Source organism: Cottoperca gobio, chromosome 2 (genome assembly GCF_900634415.1).
Source record: "Cottoperca gobio chromosome 2, fCotGob3.1, whole genome shotgun sequence".
Lineage (NCBI taxonomy): Eukaryota > Metazoa > Chordata > Actinopteri > Perciformes > Bovichtidae > Cottoperca > Cottoperca gobio.
The window spans coordinates 11,747,933-11,771,110 of NC_041356.1; the positions used below are offsets into that span (position 1 = coordinate 11,747,933).

Sequence of the window (23,178 nt, forward strand, 5' to 3'; positions counted from 1 at the left end):
AATCGTCTCTCTCACTCAGCCTCAAAGCTCCCCAACTTTCTACAGCTGCTATGTGACAAATCATGTACTTTACAGCGCTCCTGCCCCCCGCTTCTGACATCCAAGCTGCTTGTTGCGACGCTGCACTCGCTGGAGTTCAGCATAAAAACCTGAGGTGTTTTGTATCTTTGTCAAAGTCGAGCGCGGCGTTCAGCTTTAAAGCCTCTTGGTGGTTGTAGTTAGGTCAGACGTTACTGCTGCTGTCAGGCGAGAACTTTCTACTGGAGTGTCCAAATATTTCCCTTTATTACACACGGCCACAAGAAGGATGTGGATATATCGTTACGTGTAAACTTCATGATACAGAATATATATGTTTCTTCCAACTTCCAAAGCAATTTAATGAAACGTCCTGCATCCTTCTCCTCCTTCCTCTCTCTCCTCTTCTCCTCCTTCCTCTTCGTCTCCCGCTCTGCGTCACTCCGCTGAACAGGTCAGCCAGTAAGTGACAAGGTATTTCGTCGTTTTGTGAACCTTTGCCAGACTGATTGTTCGGTGCAAGTGTAGTGTAACTGAGCCGCTTGTAGCTCGCCGGAGTGTGGAAAATAAGATCGAGGACTGATTTTTCTTTTTCTTCCACCTCCCCCCTTCCTCCCTTCTCCCTCCCCCTCCCCGTCTCTCTCTCTTGGTCTTACAACAATGTAAGATAGTAAAATAGATATGTAGTGGCTCAGTGAGAGCTCCCGTGCACCCCTGTTGCTGTCGCTCTTCATACATTTCTGTTCCACCTGACAGCCCACTGTATCGCTCCAGCGTTTACACTTGCACCAAGATGACCCGTGACCACTCGTGTGCTATTACCGCCCAGGCAGTAGCCAGACTCCTCTGCTTCACCCAGGTTATGAATGTGATGCCAGCACACAGAAGCTCTTTAGGTTGTCGACATGTTTCTGCACCAGCGACACCAAGAACACCTCTGTTTCTGTGTTATACACTCCTCTAAGTGAGTGCACCAGGCACTCCCCCCCCCCCCCCCCCCACCTTTTTTAAAAACAATAATTCCAGTGCATCGTGATGCAGACAATTAAAGAAGTTGATTCCTACTGGAAACGCTTCATCTACTCTACTTATTGTTACACAAACCAGCCTTCGAATGACGTGAACCCCCCACCCACCAGAGTGAGTGTGTGTTTTCTGGTAGCGGATGGTGTGTAGCACTGCATTGTTTATTACTTAAGGCATAGTTTGGAGGGTGTATTTATCAGAGGAAACCCTCCTGTACTGCAGCTTGTGACCGTCTCCTCGTGTGATTTAAGAGGTGAAGAGGATTCAACACATTGTCCTTTTCTGCTGGATTTAAAATGTTTATTTGACTTAGAACAATCCAGAGAGAAGCAGAGGAAAGGTTTCCCTCAAAGCCTCCGGGAGAGACTCGTACGACGACACACAATCGCTAATATTAGGGGGAGCGAAGGGGGGGGGGGGAAGGCAGACACACACACACTCTCACTCAAAACAAACAAAAAATCCTCGAGTTTGTTTATGTGCACATAATGCGAGTCTGTGCGCCCGGTAAAGCGCTGCAAATGGGAGAAGTATGCGTGGGTTTCTCAGGTAACAGGATTACGTGGGCACATAATTGATCCATTTGGGGGGAAAATGACAGAGCTCTAAAGAGGCCTCGGCTTTGGAAATGGAGTTTATGAAACAGGCATTCGTAAATTCAAAGGAATCAATATGTCAATTTTATTACATCTCCGGGCCAGATGGGCATTAAAGGCACAGCTCATCCCTCTGCTTCTCAACCTCCCTCTCTGTGGTGTCATCTCCTTCTCAGGGACTCTCTATCACGTCTCTCCTTCTCACTATCGTTCCTCTTTTTCTCCCATTATCTGCACGTTTCATCCTTTCTTTCTCGGGTGTCTCTATCGCTGTCTCACGGCGTCCACACTGCAGCTGAATTAGAAAGAAACGACAACTTTCTCTCATTATCTCCAAATGTATTTTGACAAAGATCTCTCTCACCGTCTTCTTGTTATCGCTCCGTCTCTTCCTCCCTAATTCCTTGTCTCTCCTCCTTCCTCTCGCTCTAACTGTCTTTTACGATGTGTACATTACCAAGATCTCTCTGTGTGTTTGGGAGGCAAAGGTCCTCGGTGGCCATTTTGTCGGTGTGTGTTTGCATCCTTACATGTGCAAGTCCATGCACATCTCTATTTGTGTGTGTGTGTGTGTGGAAGAGGAAGCTGTGTGTGTGTGTGTGTGTGTGTGTGTGTGTGTGTGGGTGTGGGTCTCAGAGGTATCAAATATCCCTGCCCAGGCAAATGCATCAGCTGAAATATGTTTGTCAATGCAGCTGTTGACTCAACACTATTATTCTTGAGAAGAAGCCGTTTAGAACGAGCGGCGAGCACAATAAACTGTTTCAAAGCTCGGCCAATAGTGGAGCTTTTAGAAGGCAAAACCAGGGAGAGAGAGAGGGTGGGGGGGCAGATTAAGCATTCTGCATTTCCCTCGCTAAAATATTCACGTTTCATTTAAATACAACGGCATCCCAGGCAAGATTTAATTACCATCCAGCGCTATAATGCAAATGAATAATGCAGCAAAGACTGATGCAAACGGATAGAAATATAAGACTCCAGTACTCGATACATCCAGGGGAATGAGAGAGAGAACGTGGGGGGAAAAGGAAGGGGGAAAGGTAAAAAAAAAAGAGTTCTTGATGCTCTCTACTTAGTTGGGTTTGTGAAAGAGAGACAGAGATGGACAGGAAGGAGGAAGTGAGGCAGCAGCACAATTACAAGGCCCAGCTTCCCCGCCGTTTGCCAGGATTTTCCCTCTCCCATTCCAGTAGTTCATTTTTGGAGTAAGTAAATAATAAGAAGTTGGTGATGCTTGCATTTTTAATTCCACCCCCTCCCCTCGCTGCACTTTTTTTTTTTTTTTGTTCAGTTCACTGACTGACATCTGCTATCAATGCTAAGCAGGTGTTCTCGTGCAAACAGACGTGCCCCTGTTTGTGTTTCGCCATCCCCGCCACCGTGCACCCAAATGAGCAACGTGATTAAGAATCCTGTAAATTTTTGAAAGGAAACGGATGGCTGCCCGGCTAGAACGTAATTACACCGCCGCCGACATCCGCAGCTCACCGCTGCAGCAGCCAGAGCCAAAGCAACAGCAGAGAATTAATAATATATAATGGCATCTTTCCTTGTAATTCATAAATGAAATAAAATGAAGGAGGAGGAACTGCTGATAAGTTTTTTTTTTCTTTCTTTCTCTCCCTCTCTCTCTCTCTCTCTCTGTCTCTGGGGGGGGTGGTGAGAGAGAGACGGGGGGGTGCAGCAGCAGCAGTGGCAATTTTCAGAAATTGAGTCGAGACGATCATCTTCCACGATGCGTTAACTCAACTCGGCTGTGTGTGAGCGGAGCGGGGAAGACTTTCTTTTACTTTCTCCTGGTTTCTTTTTCCTGTTTTAGCTCATCTGTTTAGTAAATGAGTTCTGAGCGTATGTTCCCGCTTTCTCTTCCCCTGTTCTGTCATTATCCGCTTTCACTTTGCTGTATGATCATACACGCCGTCGCAGTGGACAATTAGCCGTGATATCTCAAGTGGCAGCTAACTTCCGTCGCTTGAACTTCAAAGGCACTCGGTACATTAAGTTTGCACTTTCTTCTGTAGGTGTGTGTGTGTGTGTGTGTGTGTGTGTGTGTGTGTGTGTGTGTGTGTGTGTGTGTGTGTGCACAATCTTTACCTTCGTTGATATTTTCAAATCTGAGAGAATGATTAGAACATTTGTCAAGAAATACCAAAATGCCATGGAAGAAAGAGGAGAGTGCAAGATATGAGATGAGGCTGAGATGTGCTGGGGGGTGGGGGGGGGGGGGGGGTAACCTCTGGAGAGGAGAAATGAGGTGACACACACAGGCCAACTAAAACCTGACAAGACCGATCTTGACAGAATGCGTTTTTCCTTCCTCATGTGAGAGAGAGATGATTATTTCTTTCTGCTACATCCATTCAAATACTAGAATGTGTGGCGCTGCCAGGTACATAATAACCTTGCTCTATACAGGCTGATACATTGATACATAATGGAAACCTGGTGTAAGTGCAAAGGGACGTTGTACGACATGTTCTGGGACAATGGCTGCCACGCTCAACCTCCACACAGGGATTTGTGGAGTTACCGGAGCCTCGTAATGCACTTTTCAACCAATTTATATCCATTTCTCGGTGTGTATCGCAGTCCAGGCACCTTGGCTACTGTTTCCTCCCACAGCAGCTATTGATAGCGGCTGACAGACATTGTTTGGACAGTGAAAGGTGCGCCTCCCTGTAAACGCTGGCTTACAGAAGGGAGGCGACACTCCTCTCCTGTCCCCTCTAATCAGAGCCAGAGATGGTTGCATCCTCCCTTTCGGATACACGATAATTACCCTTCTCTGTGAACGCTGGGCCTTCACTCTGAGATGGGGAGGGACAGACGCTGACAATTATATTAGGGATGTGTGTGTTTGTTTCTCTGGGTGTGTGTGTGTGTGTGTGTAAATCCCTTGTAGCCATCTTTCCTCTTGCCACAGCTGAAATAGTTAGTCCGCAGCGCATGCTATGAAATAATAAGGTGTAGTTGTGTGTGCGGCTGCCGACAGTAGCAGGACAAACATTGTTTTTGTCTGTTTGCTATCTCTATAAAGAACCGCTGTGGCACAGATCAGTGGGTTTACTGTGTGTGTTGCTCAGTGGGAAGAACAAGGCGCTGACACAGCCGGGTGAGAGAGTTCAGCTCTATTTGGGAGAACAATGCTAAAGAAGTGAACATTTGTACAGAAATGTGTTGCAGAAAAATGACGATATCTGTCCTTCAGAATTGTGTAGGAGCAAATCATCGACTGGGGAGATAGTGTTGTTGTGATGCTCACCTGATATAACTTGCACATAGATACTCTAGCTCCACTTACTCGCTATTCCCGGAGCTTTCATACGTTATTCAAGATTATTTGGTCAAACTATTGTTGGATGATTTATTGTAAGTACAGTAACAGTTGTTGTGTTACTGGGGGAACAGGGCAGCACTGTGGTAACTTACAGAAAGCCTGTATAATAGGAGTGTTATTGGAGGAGGAAGACAGCACAACTCTCTCTCTCTCTCTGTGTGCTCGTCATCGTATGCAGACGATGTTTTGCTCCTCCAGCTGCTGGGAGATGATTCGGGTCACCGCCGGCTGCTGGGGGGGGGGGACAAACTGACGAATCAAGGGGGCAATTGTGTCGGGTGCCAGTCAGTCGTAATTAAGAGCAGGATCAGTGGGTGGATGCACACAGGACAGGGACATACAATCACATAAATACACTCATGCACATAGACACATACAGGGACGCTCACGCACTTAAGCAGACCCTCTATACAGAGCAGCTCACCTGAAAATAATCGCTACGAGGGGCAGCAGGAGATGCAAATGAGGCCGGAGGTTAGCGTGGGAAAAGTGGAACAGCGTAGCCTGGGACTAGGTGATCCTCCGGGCAGGGGGCCGGCCTCAGGAGGGTCCTTTGTTTCCAGTCTCCGTTTAAAAATACCCAGCGTGCACCTCCTCCTCCTCCTCCTCCTTCTCCTCATCCCCCACTCCTCTATCACCTCCCCGGCCCTCCCAGTCCGAGCCAAGCACAGAGAAAAGCAGTGATATATGGCTTGTTTAACAAAGGGAGAGGTGTGTGTGTGTGTGTGTGTGTGTGTGTGTGTGTGTGTGTGTGTGTGTGTGTGTGTGTGTGTGTGTTGGCTCTACTCAACATTCATTCAGGTTATTTTCATCTGAAGTGACAGATTTGTTTTATCAGTCAGATGTGGAATTATGGAGACAGATGCTCACATTCTTAGACTCAAACTGCAGATGGAAGATATTTTGTGCAGATACTAAATATTTAAGCACCACAGTCCAAGAATTAGAAAATGTTTTTTTGTTTGTGCACTTAGCAGGGGTTCCCAACCTGGGGTTAGGGACCCTCTAAGAGGTCCCTGAGAGAAATTGTAGGGGTCGAAAGATTGTGGCACACAAAGTTATGTCTTTATTGTTCTTGGTTAGACACATGGACGCTATTAACGGTTTCATTTATTAATTAATTTCCCTTTTCTCTTCCTCTCTTTTGGGTACCAATCCATCTCCGCCCGTTCCTCTTCCCTCCAAAACAGGTAAGCACCTAAACTCCATTTCTTCATGCATTCTGCATTATGTAAACAGCACCTGCATTACCTCCTGACATGCACCAATCATCTCAAAACCCATCATTTCACATATTACGCACACGGATGGCGGCGTGCATTGAAAGCGGGGCCGATGATTTTCCAAGCTATAGTGAAGAGGGAAATATTGCTTTTGTGAACAACACGTTCTCATCAATATTCAAAGAGTTGAGTACGAGTGGAGCTGTGAAAACGTGTGAAAACAAGATGCTCAGCGGCGGCGTAAATGTAGGCGCGCGCGGTGCAACCTGTTTGACAGCGCCGCAGTGCTCGCAGCGTCCTCCAGACGCCCAGCCGCTGTAATACCTCTCTCTCTTAATTATTATTTATTGGCACTACCTCTGGCTCTCCTCGCCTCTCCTCTCGCCTCCTCTGTCCCCTTTATCGCCTTTCTAAATAATTTCTACAAATGAGGAGGTTTCTCTGCTGCAAGCATCCATGTGCGCAGCGCTCAGCTTTCACTCATCAAAGTTTAATCGAAGCCCGCGTTTTAGTTTTTTTTTCGAATAAAGCACACTTAAAAAATTTAGATGCAAATTATTTTACATTATTCATGCGTTCTCCCAGTCCTTGTAGATTTAAACATTTCCGAGGCCACCTTGATTCAAGTAATTACCTATGCCTCGGCAGGCTCCGTCATGAATAAGGTATTTCCTACAAGCAGAGTATGCGCCTGATGAGCTTTTAAAGTGGCTGTACACCGAACTTGTGTATTGCTTCTCCCGCATGAGTGACTAGAACATGCATCGCAATCGCTCTCAGGTGGGGTGGGCTGGCTGGGAGGGTGGGGGCAGGGCAGGCAGGGGCAGCCGAGAGTGACAGCACTCTCACTTTCATGCACCGGAGGCCTTCAGGTCTCTATCTGTCGTCTCCTTTGTCTCTAGTTCAATCCCTCCCTTCCAACTCCTCGTGTCACTGCCCTGATGCTCTCTGGTCGCATTCGCACATTTCAGAAGATCTCCATCTCGGCGAGTCACTTCTTGCTCCAGATGTGTTTTTATTTGAGCCCGTTTCACACCTTTTAGGCTGAAGTCTTTTTCTCCACATTCATTCACATGGTCCAGATCAGAACCACAAAGCTGCAACTTCTTGCACCTGTGTGCCGCTCACACTGGGACACAATCTGATCAGGCTCTCTTTCTGTCTCCCTTTCTCTTCCTCTCCACCCTTTCCCGCCTCCCTCCACTCCCTGCCCCCGGCTCTAAGTATCTTTATCCATTTCAGTCTGAAGGATCCCAAAGTGTTTCAGATCTGAGCAGCCTAATACCCATCTTTAAGCCGGCAGCTTTGAAATCTCTTTTTGACATAACAAGGGAACTTAGCTTTCCCCCACTTTACCTGAGTGCCGGTGAATATCCTGCTAAATCACACCTGGCTTTGTTGGGCAAACACTTCCCCTCCTCTCGCCTCCCTAACACCCTGTAAGCACTTCTCCATGTATGAGGAGTTTCATTTCAAAATTACATTCCTTTTATTGCAAATTGCTGCATGGAAGCAGAAGTTATCAGCCATCTTGAACCATTTACATAAGACATATTAACATTTTACAGAGTGTTATCTCAAGACCTAAGAATGTGGAGACGTCTATCAGGTGCTAATTACTTTCTGAATCGTATTCATGGCGTTTCTGGAGCGAAAGCTCCTTCATGTCCGCTCTTAGAAATGACCGTCACCTTGACGGAAAACATCTTGTCGCCGCTGTTCTCAGACTTCATCTCAATACGAGGCTTTTGCATCAAGTGCATGTTGTTATACCTTTAACTGTCAACAGCTCACAGCGCTCGAAACCTGACCTCACCTTCAGTCAAGACAAAGACAAAGAGTATTGATTCTCAGATCAAAGCTGGACACATGACACATTATACCCTTCGGATCCTTCCTGTAATATCGCATGCAACATTTTGTTTAACCGTCAAATATGAACATGTTAAACTGTAACGGGAATCTAAAGAGTGACCTTAAGCACAAAGAGGAAAATGTATTTTTCCGCAGGAATAGGGACCATAGCGAGGTTAGATGGGGAAAATATTGCAGCTGTGGTCTACAAGCGGGGGGAGGAAAACAAAGTAGTTGACTCCGCGACTCCATCATCTTTACTACCCAGCAGAAGAATTAATATTTAAACATTCTAATAATGTGGCTCGCCTTGCATGCACTTTTAAGCAAAGCAACAATATTTTTCACCTGGGGTAACACAATGATTTCTCTTCCCGCTGTGCGCAATTTCCCTTTCTGATGATCTCCTCCAAGCTTCCCACCTCCACGCTGCAGCCAGGCGCACATCCCCCAAACGCATTCCGTGATTTCCACGTTGTTTTTCACCCCACAAAAAAAAAGAAAATAGAAATATTCATGGTGATAAATATTGAAATGAATTTTCCCTGCATATGAGCCGAGACGGTCGAGGCCGGGGCTCGAGGAACGCACAATGCATTCCCTCGAGGAGCAAGCGGTGATTCATAAAATCGAACCTGTTTGAAGGAGGAAGTCGGTGTGAGGAGAGAAGACAGAAACAGCATAATGGAGGACAAACTTGTGGTTTTCTTTATTTTCTACATCTGCTGTTGAGCCTCTGTGGCTTTTGCCCTTTCATACTAGGGACGTAAGCCTTTTGTGTTTCTGTAATTGTAAGCTTCAATTAAAATTCCTGGTGTTTCTTTACGACGGGATGGATAGACCTCTTTAAAGACTGTCATCGGGCACGATACACAACTCACAGAGATGTGTTTGTGTTTGCAGCTCTTTAGTGCAATGCCGACTAATAAAAGGTTGTTTCTGCAGCTGCACCCGAAGAACTTAGTCCGATCCCTCAGGTGGAGGACACTGACTACCTGGTGTTTGATGGTTGATCAGTTTAATAAGATGTCAGTGTGGGTCTGATATATCAGCTTCAGTGCCAGATCAAACAAAAGAGGTCAAAGTGAGGTCAGAAAGTGAAAGGTCAGGATTTGGAGAAGCCATTAAATCTGACACCAACAAAGAAAAACGTTTACTTTCCCCCCCCCCCCGAGCTATAATTCTGTCATTGACGGTTTATTCATTTGTTATACCGGTGATGTCATATCTCAAATCACTTCTCAGTTCACCCCCCAAATACACAAAAAAACACATTATTATGATGTAATAGCAAAACCTTTCCTCAGCATCCTTCCCTCGTCTCCAGCTCCCCACCAGACAAATTACCTCTTTGCAGCCAGTTTGTCGTCTTGTTTAACATCCGCAGACACACCTCACACAACTGTGAGAGCTCAACACAACACAAAGCCTGCTATTAGCATCAAAGGTGTAGGTAACTGTTTACTCCCGGGGGATGAATACAAACAAATAGACGGTGAAAAGGAGGAAAATTAGCCAATTCAATGTATTCTCAAAGGCGCTGGGGTTGAATATTTTATAGCTGTGTGTTTAAGCGAGCGCCTGTGAACACGCCCTGTCAAGCCAAATGCATTACAGATGCCTTAAGGATTTGTAATTGATCATGAAAATGAATTGCCAAGCGGCCAGGGCTAAATTGAATGACATAAATAAGAGTTATGCATTAGGCCTCACTCCCTGGATTTGTTTATGTGTATCTGAGTGCTGACGGGGTTGTGATCGGGAGGTGAGGAGGATGTTCATCCTTTATACATCACAATGGCATTTATTCTATTCCTGCACATCTCACAGTGCACACACCCTGTCTGAAACCTGCACACTCAAGCGAGCTTTCTTAAAAGATCATGTCGTAAGCTGATTTCGACATCTTATGCAAGGTGCCTCGCCGAGAAAAGAATAGTTTCTCTGGCGCCTCAGGGCTGAGATTAAAGTCGATGCTAAGGTGTAGAAGCACCTTTGTGTTGATAAAGACTCTTTCCCTTTGATACATGCTGTAACCGAGTGAAATCCAACAAGCCTGGCGCTAAACGGTGCAGAACGAGGCTAAAACCCTTCCCACCCTTTCCCACCGGTTTGGAAGTTTTGGTGGCGAGTGATAGAAGGATTTCTGATGCAAGTTTTAATGAACGCAGCGCAGTCAGAGAGGCCGGTTTGGAAAGCAGCTAGTGGTTTTAAAGGGAGGGTGAAGCAGAGATCATCGGTGGAAGACCTGAGTAGTCGCCTTCGCACCAGAAGCGGCAGAGCCAAACCAACTCCATGTCGTCTCCTGCAGACACTTTCTGTTCAAAGTGTCAGGAGTTCGGCACATGGTTCCATGTTTTACTCTCCATCCGCAGAGAAGGCCTCAACACATAGAGGGAGGGAGGAGAGAGGAGATGAAGGAGAAGAGAGAGGAATTATACTTTCAACAGGTTTCATGAGTCAATCGACACTAAAACAACCATGTAAACTTCCAAATCAGGCAAGACGGCATCGCAAATTCAGTTATGCGGTTAGCTTACGACAATGGTGCCATTGAGGTGTGTGATTATGTGTGTGTGTGGTTTCTATTTAGCCCCCATGGGACCTCCCCTCCCCTCCCTCCCTCCACCTCCAGCCTCCCTATTCCCCTCTTCCCTCCCAGGAATAAAGCCAGACACTGCATCCAGGAATCACCTTTTTAAACCTTAATTGATGCCCTTAAAAAGAGGCCTGTGCTGCCACCCCGCATTAAAGCCCGAGAGATGGGCCTCATGTCAGATTGGCCTGCCGCTCTGCATTTGTCCCACTGCTGCCGCCGCCGGCCCGGGACATTAGCGCAGGACCGTCAAGAATTCAGTCTAGACTGGAGAGCAGGGGGATTTAGCACGGTGAAGGTTGGAGCAGATGACTTTCGGCAATTAGATTAAATCCCCGGCTTATTTAAGGTACCTCTCTGGACATCTCAACTCCCACAGTGTTAAGTCATTTGATATTTTGGTGCACACGTCGGTGAAACTTGCTTGAAACAATAGTTGGACGAGGAGATTTCAAGTTTCTTCTCTGATGATCAGAAAACAATCATGGCTGGTGATTTACTTCAGTATCAGTTAATAATATAACACTTCTGGAAGGTTTGAGCCAGACTGTAATCCAAACAACAGATAAAGGAAGAAATTATATTGTTTTAATGTGTTGTTTTTAGTGATAATGGAGATAAGAAGTGTTGTTTGTCCACTCATACAGCTGGCGTGGCTCAGGGCACGTGATACATTATGGTGTGTGTGGACGGAAATGTTGATTTCTGGAATGAAACCTCTATCAGTTGATCTAAGCATCTGATCAGCCAACAACGTGAATATGAAACGTTGGATTTAAGGTTCTCCTCGTGGGGAACTCGTAGATCTCCCGTCTCTGCACTGCAGTGCACAATGTGTTCCTGAGGAATGCAGCGAGACGGCGTTGAGCTATTTCGGTCGTAGTGCAGCAACGTGTTGGGACGCCCATCTGGTCTGAATCAATCAGACTGGTCCCCACGCCAGCGTCTCCGCAGGTCTCCCAGCTGAAATAATACATCCTGGCTTCATCAAGAGCCCACCTCGGACACGGGTCAGTCCTGCGCAGATGACCCGACACCTGAAGAGAAGGACGCCGATGAGTCTTCTTCTGCAATGGTCCAAATCTTCTCACTAAGCTTTCATGCTGCTGATAACCTGCTTCATGAAGTTCCACATTGTTTCTTAAAGAAGAAATTAGAGCAAACGTAATGCGGCGTTAACTTAAACGGCTCCCTTCGGTGAATTCTGTACTCATGACTTCCAAGTCCAAAAAGCAGACCGTGACAGGGAGAATGAAATGAGAGCAGTCTCACCCAGTTTACCAACAAGCTAAAAATAAAACTGGTTTGATGCTGAAACTAGATCAATGCATCAGCTGGCCTCTCCCGGCCTTAAGGAGCTGCGAACGTCTCGTCAGTCTCGAGTCTTTGTGGGTTTTTCACCTTGATAGCTTTTAAAACACCTCTGAAAAATCTAACTTTTTCAAAACTGGCTTCACGTCTGTGTCTCTCAATCAACCCCTTCTCGCCAAGACACAAAGTGTGACCAGAGACTGGACCCGCTCGCTGACCGTCATGGCCGTCTGTCTGCGAGTTTCAACGGCTACGACTGGAGGTCAGAGCCTCGGCGTTGGAGGCAGAGGCACAGGGGCAGGTTGTTCCTTCTCCGCTCTGAGTGAAGAAGGAGGAGGAGGAGGAGGATGGAGGAAAGAGCAGGAGGAGGAGGGAGGGAGCACTCTGCATGACAATACCTACATCTGTCTGCCGTTTTGTTCTTTGTCATATCAGGGGCTGTCTTTGTGGCAGAGCGCTGTCGTGGTAACAGGAGGTTAGAGGTACGGGGTGGCGGGGGAAGAGGTGGGTGGCGGAGGAGGGGTTGTCGAAGGGAGACTTGTGACTCAAACGCCCCTGTGACACAGCTTTTGTTGTGCTTCGATATTTGATCCTCTTAGCAGTTTGCCATGCCTCCGCCCCCTTACTACCCTCCACCACCATTATTACTACTACTATTAACACACACACACACACACACACACACACACACACACACACACACACACTCTCTCCCATTTTCACTTGCTGTTTGTCCACCTCTGTCACTCCACTGTAATCTCTTTTGTTCAGCATTTCTTCACTTTCTCTTTCTCTCGTCACCTGTTTGTCTCTGAGCAAATAACTCTCTGTTTGTTTAAGCTAGCGACCAGATGGGTGGAGTTTTCTAAACTTCAAATCTAGAATCTCTCACGTGTGCAAGATAAGCACTTTTCTTCTATATCATTTAGCTCATAAATCTCATTTCCCCCCCCCCTCCTAGGTGGCACCCTTATTGCCATCAATTTGCACAGTCGGTTAAAGAGCTGGGAAAGTTTATAACCCGAGCTGTTTTCTGCCTTCTTCCACTCTTCTCACACATTGAGGAGAAACAAAGTTGAGGCAGCAGGCCTCTGGAGAGACCATTACAGGCCCTTTATTGTTTCAAAGCTGAGGTCATCCTTCTGCTCAGCGTAGTCGAAACAAAGGCCACGGGTTTATGGCAGGCTCAACTGTGTGAAAGGAAACGCACTCCAACATTGTTTGATTCTCAGAGATAGTAGTCCGCCATCCCTGCTGTTTCCTTTCGATGCTACACAACCATATTATTACTGTCAAGCAGGTTGCTTTGCATCCCCACTGAAGGATTTTGGTAGAATCTTTGTTCAAACCGATTTATGCCCCCCAGTCGAGGTGTCGAGCGTGACAGTTTGCTCGTGTTGTCATCCCTGTTTTCCCTGACATGTTGACGGGGCATCCGAGGCAGCGAGGAAAAAGCGGAGGGTGGGTGAAGGGCAAGCTGAAGTCAAAATCATACAGGGGAGGTGTCATGAGGTCCTTTTTGAAACTAGGATTGTGACTTCCATCAAATCAGTTCAGGATCCTCTGGCTAATCGTATGACTGACATTTGAGTGGCTTTTCTTCTGTGTGTTTGTCAGTAAAAGGTGTAAAATGTGACAAGTGACACACAAATAACTAACATGTCAAACTCTCCTAGATGATATTGACCTTTTCTCTGCGTGTATCGCTTTAATATTATATCCCCACGCTACTATCAGGCTAAATAATAAAGGCTCATCAGGCTCCATCGCTGTGGTCATAATGTCAGCCCCTTTGTTTTTGATGCGGTGACCTTGATAATTGTGATGGTAATTACAATAAGTGGCCATTATATTTCAAGGTGCAGCGACCTTCATTATCCAAATCAATTTGAGTCACTATCAATTTGACAATACCCAAAATGCGTGGCTGCATGGAAGATGCACACTCGGCTCGGCTGTCGTCTGCCATATAATGGAATGCTGTTATTGAGATTGAGCCGCCCCTCTCTCATCCGCGCTGGCAATCAATATTAACAGCTTGTAAAAAGTACGGCCTTCCCAACAAATGGAAAAAAGATACTTAAACAAAGTGCAGAGGATCGGACCCTCAGACAGAACCTCACAGTTCTAGTCCGCAACGTTTGCACGCTGTGAACGTTCTCCCGGTTGATTCGTTGGTGCTGAAACTGATATGTTTGCACGGAGGAGGATATTTCAGTCAGAGTCAGATCAGCCATTTGCATTGTAAACAGTGTGATAATAAGTTCTCCTGTCTTACACAGAGCTGACTTCCTGTCCCCTGGTTCATTAGACCGCAGCCTCGGTGCAGCCTGATAGATTAGGACATTTTACAGGCCAGGAAAACACAGCACACCAAGTACAGGGCTGTTAAATTCTGCACCTGTATTGTGTTGCAGAAAAAAGTGCAAGCCAGGCACTTCTCCTGGCCTTGTCCAGCAGCCATATTCAGAGCTTATTAATAAAAAACAGACAATTGTTTGGCAGTTCTTTTGATGTATGTGCCTATTCGCCGGGTAACCCCCCCGTCTGACAATGCAGGAGAGAAATTGTTTTCCTGAAACGGACCTCCCCCGCCATCTTCCAGCCGAAGAAACTCAGCTGGCCCAAGGCGTGATTTGCGAGGTACCTGACATAATTTACTGTCCGTGCTACTCATATTTCAAAAAATGTGGACAAACAGTATTGAATGAACCGCCAATATAATTAATGGCAATCATGATCATGCGGAAATTGTTTGCCCCCTTACCCCCATTCATACACTGGACAGATGTAAAGTAGATATCTGGCTTTGTGTTCAGGGTTACAAGACGGGGAAGAATATCCTCATCAAGTCTTTAATGGAGTCCTTGAAGAGCAGTAAGAATTCTGAAACTTAAAGTCTTAAAGGACTCAATGACGGGAGATAGTTTGTACTGCCAAAAGGGATTTAAACAAACCTACCACCCCAGGCAGGATTTTGATGACCGTAGCAGGTACAACAATTTGTAGATGCTAAATTATTCTGGATAAACTGCATGTTCAGAGGCACACAGCAGCGGAGCAGTAAGCCTGTCGTTCTCACCAAGATTGCAGTGTGGAGTCCAAAAAAAAAAAAAAACAGCAATTATTTCAGTGACCTCATTGTCATCCGCTGGAAAAATGTGTAATTAGCGCGTGTTTACAAGTCTGGCACACCTGCAGCTCATCTTTCGCTGTAATGTTTGCCTTCAAGAAGCCAGGCGGCTGCCAGCCACTGTCGCTGGCTGTCACCGAGACGAGAGAAAGAAAGAGAGAAAAGAAAGAGACGAGGCAGAGAGAGGGGTGAAGTAGAAAAAAGAGCGCCACTGTGCGTGCCATTCTTCCAGAAATCTCTGACTGGCTTAATGCCGTCGTTGCTGTGCATGTGAAGAAATGGGCATTTACATGGGTATACAATAGAGACTACATTACTTACACAGTAGCCTCATTATATCCCCAACGCCTACCTTCTGCCCCGCACTGGTTTACTCACTCCTAGCTCTTATTGTTGGGGTATAATGGCGCTTGGGCATTTCTGAAATTCCCTCATTATTCAGCTTATTAAGGCTGCACCAACTCGATAATCGTGCCGCATTTCGTGTCAAAGGGGGCGACTGTGCTGATTTGCCACATTTGAAGGCTAGACAAGGCTCCGAGCTCAATCCTCCACGCATGCAGGCGGGATGAAATTGCTCTGTAAATACAGGCGACGTGTAATGCCTTTTGCACCGGCTGACACAATGCACGCTCCTCCCGGGAGTCAAACCCAAGGCGAAGTGCACCTGACAGATAACCCTGCCGATTTGGATGTCATTACAACAGGCTGGGAACACAAGGTGCAATCCGTCAGTACAAAAAAAAAAAACAACAACACACGGCAACATAACAGGCAGCTGTTAGGGAATGCAACAGAAAACCAACGGCGTCTGATGAGCGAGGGGGAAGGTGACACGGCCTTGCCATTTGCGTCCCTTTTCTGACACCGAATGCTCCATAGTTTCCAGGTTCAAACCTGAGGGCTTGAGAGGCAGGCTGCCAGAGAACGCCGGATGTCTGCAGAAGAGATTTGAGTGGACGTGTGTCGAGCTGTCGCCGTAACGTTGCCGGCACTTCTTTCTTTTAACGGGAGATTCACTTTTTGCCGATCAGGGACGATTGTCCTACATTTAGTTTGAGCCAAAATAGGTATGTCACTTCTGCTAATGGCACTGACAGAGACTTTGAGCAGCATGTTGGGAGGAAATATACAGATTTGCCACCATGACTAGTCACCCTGTACATTAAAAAAAGAACATACGCTCTGAAAGCTTTGTGGCCTCTGAAACAGAAAATGGGTCACAAAGAAACAATTGCCAGTCGTCGCACAAAGAATGTTTTTTCCTTCTCTTCTTTCTGTCTTCACATGTATTGAGTTTAATTATTGTGTGAGGCGCTTAAGCTGTCTTTGGGTTGAAGCATCCTGTCTCTTTTTGAAGAATATTCACAGGCGGTTCAGGATGCCAAGAATATGTGGCCGCCTAGGGCTGGTCGAGGCTGCATTTTGCTATGTGACATGTTGTCATATACAGGGGGGAGAAAAATCAATTGGCAATTAAATGATACACCTTGTGAAGATGACAAGAGGCATTTGGTTGCACAGGAAGAAGTGGGTAGTGAGGGGCTTTGTAATGAAGGCCTAATGACTATTCATAAGCGATTTTCAGTCCGCTGATCCACTCGACTGGGAAGCTCTGCCCTGGAGAGTTGGTGCTGTCACTTTCCCTCACCTCAAAAAGGCGCCGCAATCGACGGTGTAGGATGTGAGCGAGAAATTACCCAGAATTCTGCCCTGGGCCTGTCTCAGGTCACATGCAGGAGGATGGGAGTTGGGGGGGGGACACACACATCTGGCACACTATAGGTGCCACCGGGGGACAAAAAACTCTAAATCAGGAAGCTGCGAATACACAGGGTTGACAGCAGCGGATACCTTTTCACACGAGAGTGAGTTCGGGGCCTTGTTCTTCTTCTCTGCCCGTATCCTGTTCGTATTATCGAGCTGACTGAGCTTCGAGGTGGCCATCTGCGGGGGCCAGAGCATGAGTTTATGATGGTGCCATGAACTACGGTCAATAGGTGATAAAATTGAGAGGCCCTGCGATCGAGTGGTGCTTTATATGTGAGACATCCAGGGAAGGATGCAGCAGGCCGGCTGAAGTAAAAAGGACTCATTGATGACCTTTTTCCTCCAGCGTCAGATCATCAGGTCATTTCCTGCAAAAGTGCCCGATCGCCACCCTGCCCCCATCCTGCCTGCTGCATCGTTCTCACTTTAAATATCATTTGGCAATTAGAATGGCGAGGCGTTTCCAAACGCTGCCCACTGACCCTTCCTCTGATTACTGATGCTAGCTTTTTCCACACTTCACAGTTTCTCCGATATGTGGCTGAAGCCGTAAGCTTCCCTATCTGATCCTCTGGTATCACATTCCTCGTTAAACCAGCTGCCATGTTTTGATACAACTGACAAATACCAAAAGACCCGCTGTATGTATACATCCACTGTTCAAACATGACGTTATCTGGCTTTTATCGCCTCGTGCGGCTCACCTTATCTAAGGTAAATACAATAATGTGCTCATTAGGCTCTGCTTCATGGCTACTTGGCAGGCGTGTTTGCTCAGTAATAAGAGCTTGTCAGAAGCAGGCCAGGTCAGTGGAGTGGGGGAGTGTGTGTGTGTAAATGGAGGAGGCTAAAACCCAGATATTATGCCTCCAGTGCAGCTCTGCGGTGTAGTAATTGAATAAGTCCCGAGTACCTGAGCAAGTCCGCAGCCCTCGTGGATTTTACCCCCGTCTTCAAGCCAAGAGTCCATATAGCTCCTTTTCTTTTTTTCCCCTCCGCTGAACGTGGCGCACCGCCAAAACGACTATTACATAATTAATCTGCATTGATCATCTGGTTAGCACATGAATCAAATGGCGGAATAATTGAGTCATGAAGTTTTGAGGTCCCGGCTCACTCTGTGTGCCTTCCTCCGCAGTTAAATGTGGAGCGGCAGAAGTTCACCGGACAATGGGTTAACATTCTGAACTGGAGGTGAGAAGTCAGTCTCGGGCCTTAACGGGGTTACAAGTGGACAAGTTCGGTCCAGATTAGATTGCTCCCCGGAGCATCGTAAAGAATTCGCATAAATTGTCTCAAGAGGGCAGATTTCCTCTCTTTATTGTGATTGTTAGGAGTTTAAAAATGGTACCTTTTATCACCCTTTTATTAGAATAACTTACTGCTGGAACAATAGGTCAAAAGTGAGAAATGTCCTCTTTGTGTCGGCCCGGTTGGAGCAGGGACCTGGATAGCATGTTACTGAGTGAATCACAGCTCCAATAGTGCTTGGCAAAGCAAGTGCTGTGTGGCGAATGGACCTCATCAGCAGAAAAACTAGAGCTGCCTTCACTGCTGCGAAACTTAGCAGGAAATTTACAAATAGGTGCAGTGGAATAATGCTGTCTCTCTACAGGCTACAGGCAGGGAAAGGTAGCTCGCTGTAATCGAGGGGAGAGAGGGAGGGAGTGAAACTGAGACGTGTAAATCAATGCCTGGTGTATCTCATCCAGTGTGTGTGTGTGTGTGTGTGTGTGTGTGTGTGTGTGTGTGTGTGTGTGTGTGTGTGTGGAGCTGAGAGGCAGAAACAGAGAGAGAGAGAGAGAGAGAGAGAGAGTGCAAGCACTGCAAACAATGTCCATCTAATTTACCTCTTGAACCAATTTGATTCATATTGGAAACATGAAGATTGTCTCGCTTGTTTTAAGCGAAATGAGACTCCGAGGACTCAATGATGGACAGAAATGGCCTGATAAAAGGAGGATTTTCCCGGTGAACGAGGGAGACGCAGCGCTAGCTTACCTCTCCACTCTCCCCGGCTCTCACACGGGGTCAGTGCAGCGGCAGCAGCTGTAGTAGCTAAGTAGTTTTAATTGAAGTAGCAGTGCCATCATTAACATTGCTATCATTATTACAAAGCGAGCGGTTCGGATGATACTTCTGTCCCCAGCCGCCGCCGCTCCTCTAACTCCCACCCCCACCCCCACTCCCAGACACCCTCACATCATTATGCAGTGGCATCTATCAGATACTGGCTTAATTAGGGCCTGTACAGCACATTAAGCAAGGGGAGTAGCCAAGCTCAAATATTTATAAGGTTGAGTATATTTATGATCTGTGTCATAATCCCTTATTGGAAGATTTCAGCGGAGGTTTTACAAAGCAGACCCCCGCTCTCCCCTTTCTTGACACCGACCTCCCCCTCCCTCCTCTTCCTCCCCCAGTCCCCTCTCCCTCCTCTGTGTTACTGTTTCCCATTTAATGTAATGAACTCTATCCATTGCAACTTAAAGCAAATGCACATGCAAGACGGGCTTCATTTCCTGAAGCAGCTACTGGTCATAAGACTTTTACAAACGACCTACTTTAGAAACAACTTGAAACAAAACAAGATTATGATGTGGAACTAATCTGCAGAAGGGACAGAAAGTTTTGCTTTTCTGCAGCCTGAACTGTTACCTGTTGAACTTTGATTGTTATTGTGTGTGATATCTGCAGGCACACTGTGCTCTGAGCTCCAAGTGCAGTTCAAGCGCTCAGCTCAAAACCGGCAACATAGTATTAGACTTTTATTTTTTTAGAATCTCATCTGCTGAAGTTAACCTCCTGCTATTTTTAGTCCACACAGAGTGCAGGTCTAAGTGAATGGCACTTCTGCCCCCCCCCCCTCTCCTCTGTGATAACTCCTCTTGTCTCTTTTTGTTCAGGCGAAGGTATCATACTTGTTAAGAGCCCTTCCCTTTCTCTCTCACTCAGGCGTCTCTTTTTTTATGCCTCGCCTTGGGAGAAACCACAAGGGTCATGTTTATTTAAAATACAAAAACACTAGTCTGTCCTTGTCCTCAAAAGTACCCCCCCCCCCCTCTTCCCCTCTCCCCTCTCTCTCTTCTGTGGGAGGCAGGTAAGAGTGGAGCGGGGCTGCAATTAGGCATCGTGCTTGACTCCTTTCTGTATTCAGTTGAGGGTTTAACGAGTGAATGTGAGACAAACATGTGACAGAACCGTTTCCCGAAGATAGAATCAAGAAAGAATCATTTTAGAAAATGCAAATAAATATAATATTGTATATCAGAGAGCGATGTCTTTATTTTGCACAAAAGAATATTATTATTGGTGCCCTTGAGCAAGGCATGAGGCAGCTCATCTTTAAAAATGAGGCTAGAAAATGGAAATGGCTGAACAACCAAATACACTAATCTGCTCGCTCTTCCTCTCCGCTCGCACAAGAGGAAGGAGAATCTCCAGCGTAACCTCCACCTGTATCGTTACAACTATCCCGCAACGCCGTGGCGAGGTCCGGGGCAGCTTAGCTGTGACCTCTACACCAGACATTCGTGATGAGGTCTCAGCGTGGGCGGGCCTCGGCTGCAACATGCCTGTATCCAAGGGATCCTCGCATCGCTGGCGTCGGTTATCCTGAGCCGAAACCTGTGGGAGATAAGGGAAGGTAAACACTTCCCGGCCACTTCCTTTAAGATGCTCTAACACAGAGTGCGAGAGAGGAATGGGTCGCGAGGCTTCAGCCGCAGTTTCCGCTGACCTCAACCGCGACACGCTTTCCTTTCCCCACGTAAGTGGAGTCGAGGAGTGCCGAATGGCAAGAGTTCATTTCACTGTTGTTCGCCAATCACTCAGGTGGGGAAGTGGAACGTGTTCACCTCTGGGTGTAATTGAGATTAAGTCGCCCTCATGTTGTGTGGGAGGAAACAAGTGCTCTCTTTACAGGGTGCAGCAGCATTTTAAGGCGAGCCACAGTTGGAGTGAATTAGAGGCTTTTATGTTGTTTAGCCATATGTTGCCAGAACCGTGTGTCAGAGAGAGAGAGAGGGGGGGGGGGGGGGGGTTGAGTCATATTTTCATTTTAGCCATTCAGCTGATGTTGTTATCCAGAGGAGCTCATAAATGATGTCAGGGAGGAAGACGCTGAAATGGCTTGCAGGACAGGATTTGTTTTCTTGAAGCCACCATGTGCTGTACAGACAGGCTGGGTGAACAAAGACAGAACGCTTCCAAGCAAAGATGGTGAGCTCATCTTTTAATCGGCTCCAACTGGGTTCTGTGAGGTTTTTCTATCTGACGAGTGATGACAGGTGAAGGTGTTTGGACTCCTGGGTCAGAATCCTGTTATAAATACTAGTGGGCCTTTAAAGTAGAAACAGAAGACCTGATATAAGCTTGTTTTCAGACCTGAGGTCAGATATCTGCTCTTATCACTACAAGCAGACGTTGTCTACAGGGTCCTCAAAAAGTTTGTGAAGTAAAAATCCAAATATTTGCTTTTAGTTTTGGGTTTAAACCTTCACCTCTCGTCCACTTCACCCACCTTTCCTTTGCACAACGTTCACGCAGCACCACCCACACCACTACATTGTTTCTGAAAGCAAAACAAGAACCGCTTTAAATACCTTGAGTCTATCTTTAGCAGCACTGGTTGTGGTTATAGTGTCCAACTACTCCGTGGCCTTTTTGCCCTCCTGCCCCAACACCTGAGCAACGCAGGTGCCAGCGGGCAACACTGTGGGAGGAGCCCAGCTGCTCCTCGGGCCTCCTGAGTGCCCCCCCCTCCTCTCTGCTCAGCGTAGGAAGGAGGGAAAAGAGCTGCACTCGTAACAGCGTGCATGAAAACAGCGACCCCTTGGCCAGGTGGTTGGTGGTGGGGTCTCGCTTTTATTGATTTTTGTTACTTTTCTGACAAACATCCTCCTCTTTGTTTGGCCACTGAGGGCAGCGAGAGGAGCGAGCAGCGTGGGGGGTTTGGAGTTTGAGAGGAAGACGAGAAACCGATAGCGTTGCCTGGCCCGGGAAACCTTTGCCTCTTTATCTTCCTCTCTCCGTCTTCTGCACTCCCACCGGAGAGCTAACATATTATTATGCATTTTGCTTTATTTTACTGCATCGATTTAAAGTAATTTGAAGGTTCTGCAGGGACTAGTACCTGGGCTGTTCTCTCAGAGTGTGTGCATGTGTGTTAAAACAGCAGGGCCTCTGCTAGATTCAAGGTCTATGTATCCCAGTGGGAAATTTAGGTGTCAGCAAGAAGCAGCGAGAAGGTGGGACACAATAAATACATGTTGTATCTGTGAAATACAGGAGATCCAGGCCGTGGAAGTGTTACTTACTGACATGTTTTCTTTTAGTAATTGCTCATTTTCTGACGTGCAACTTTTTGAATGGTCCCATTACACAACACACTTAGGGTTTGATAGGTAGCACTGTGATTGTTAGTTCTGCACATCCTGTGTTGAACCCTTCAATGTTCCCGCTGTCATACATTCTTCTTTCATATCTGCTCGGGAGCCGCCACTTCAGGAAACCCACCAAGGTGTCCGTTCGCTCGCGGTTCCAGCCCTTCAACCTGTCAGACACACTTTTGTGACGCCAAATCCCTCTATTCATTTTTCTCTCCTTCGGCACAAATATATTTTCCTTCTTTTCTCCCCTCTTTTATCAAGGGCAAACCTGAACTCCATGGAAAACACACACACACACACACACACACACACACACACACACACATCCAGGGCAGGGAGATCTCCAGGGCCTGTCATTTTACATTTACATTTTAGCCATTTAGCTGACGCTCTTATCCAGAGTGACTTGCAAAGAGTGCAGCGGCAGACTGAACCTGAATGTTCACATGTAGGTGAAAACATGGCGAGGAGAAGAAGAAGGTCAGGTTTTTATGTATTTATTTTGTGACCTTAAAAACGTTCTACAAATTTGAATTTCGTCAGAGTGTCAGAAAGGATGCATCATTTTGGACAACCCACGCTTTGTTTACGCAACACAACATCTCTTGCTGTTTGGCCCCCTATCTTAACACCTATTTTAATCTTTCATGAGGACATCTTGAATAAGCACCCAGCTCTTTTACATTCCAGCAAAAAAAAGATAGCAGCAAGTATTCTGAGACTCTCCACCTGGCTGTCTGAATTATTCAAACGTGCAGGAAGTGAAGCCCGCCCCTGTTCTCGCAGGTTTTTAAAGGCCAAAATTGCTTCATCATGCCCAAGTGAAAGTATGCATACATTATTCAGTAAAACCTGAGAAAAGTCAGACATCTCCCTTGGTATTTGTGCCTGCGCAAAAAAAAAAAGATTGCTTCATCCATT

The 23,178-nt window shown here is 46.6% G+C and overlaps 1 protein-coding gene across 5 annotated transcripts in view; it reads left to right on the top strand.

The window, feature by feature from the left end:
- The window catches only part of zeb2b (zinc finger E-box binding homeobox 2b), a 77,640-nt gene that overhangs the window by 16,957 nt on the left and 37,505 nt on the right, over positions 1 to 23,178 (top strand). The window contains exon 1 of one of the 5 annotated variants that reach the window (XM_029446104.1): positions 6,099 to 6,170. The exons of 3 other annotated variants lie outside the window; for them this stretch is intronic. Coding sequence is in view for 1 of the 2 variants with exons in the window: in XM_029446086.1 (XP_029301946.1) it covers positions 6,196 to 6,211 (16 nt within the window). In the remaining variant the exon portion in view is untranslated. One more of the 5 variants, XM_029446086.1, reaches the window with a different exon arrangement.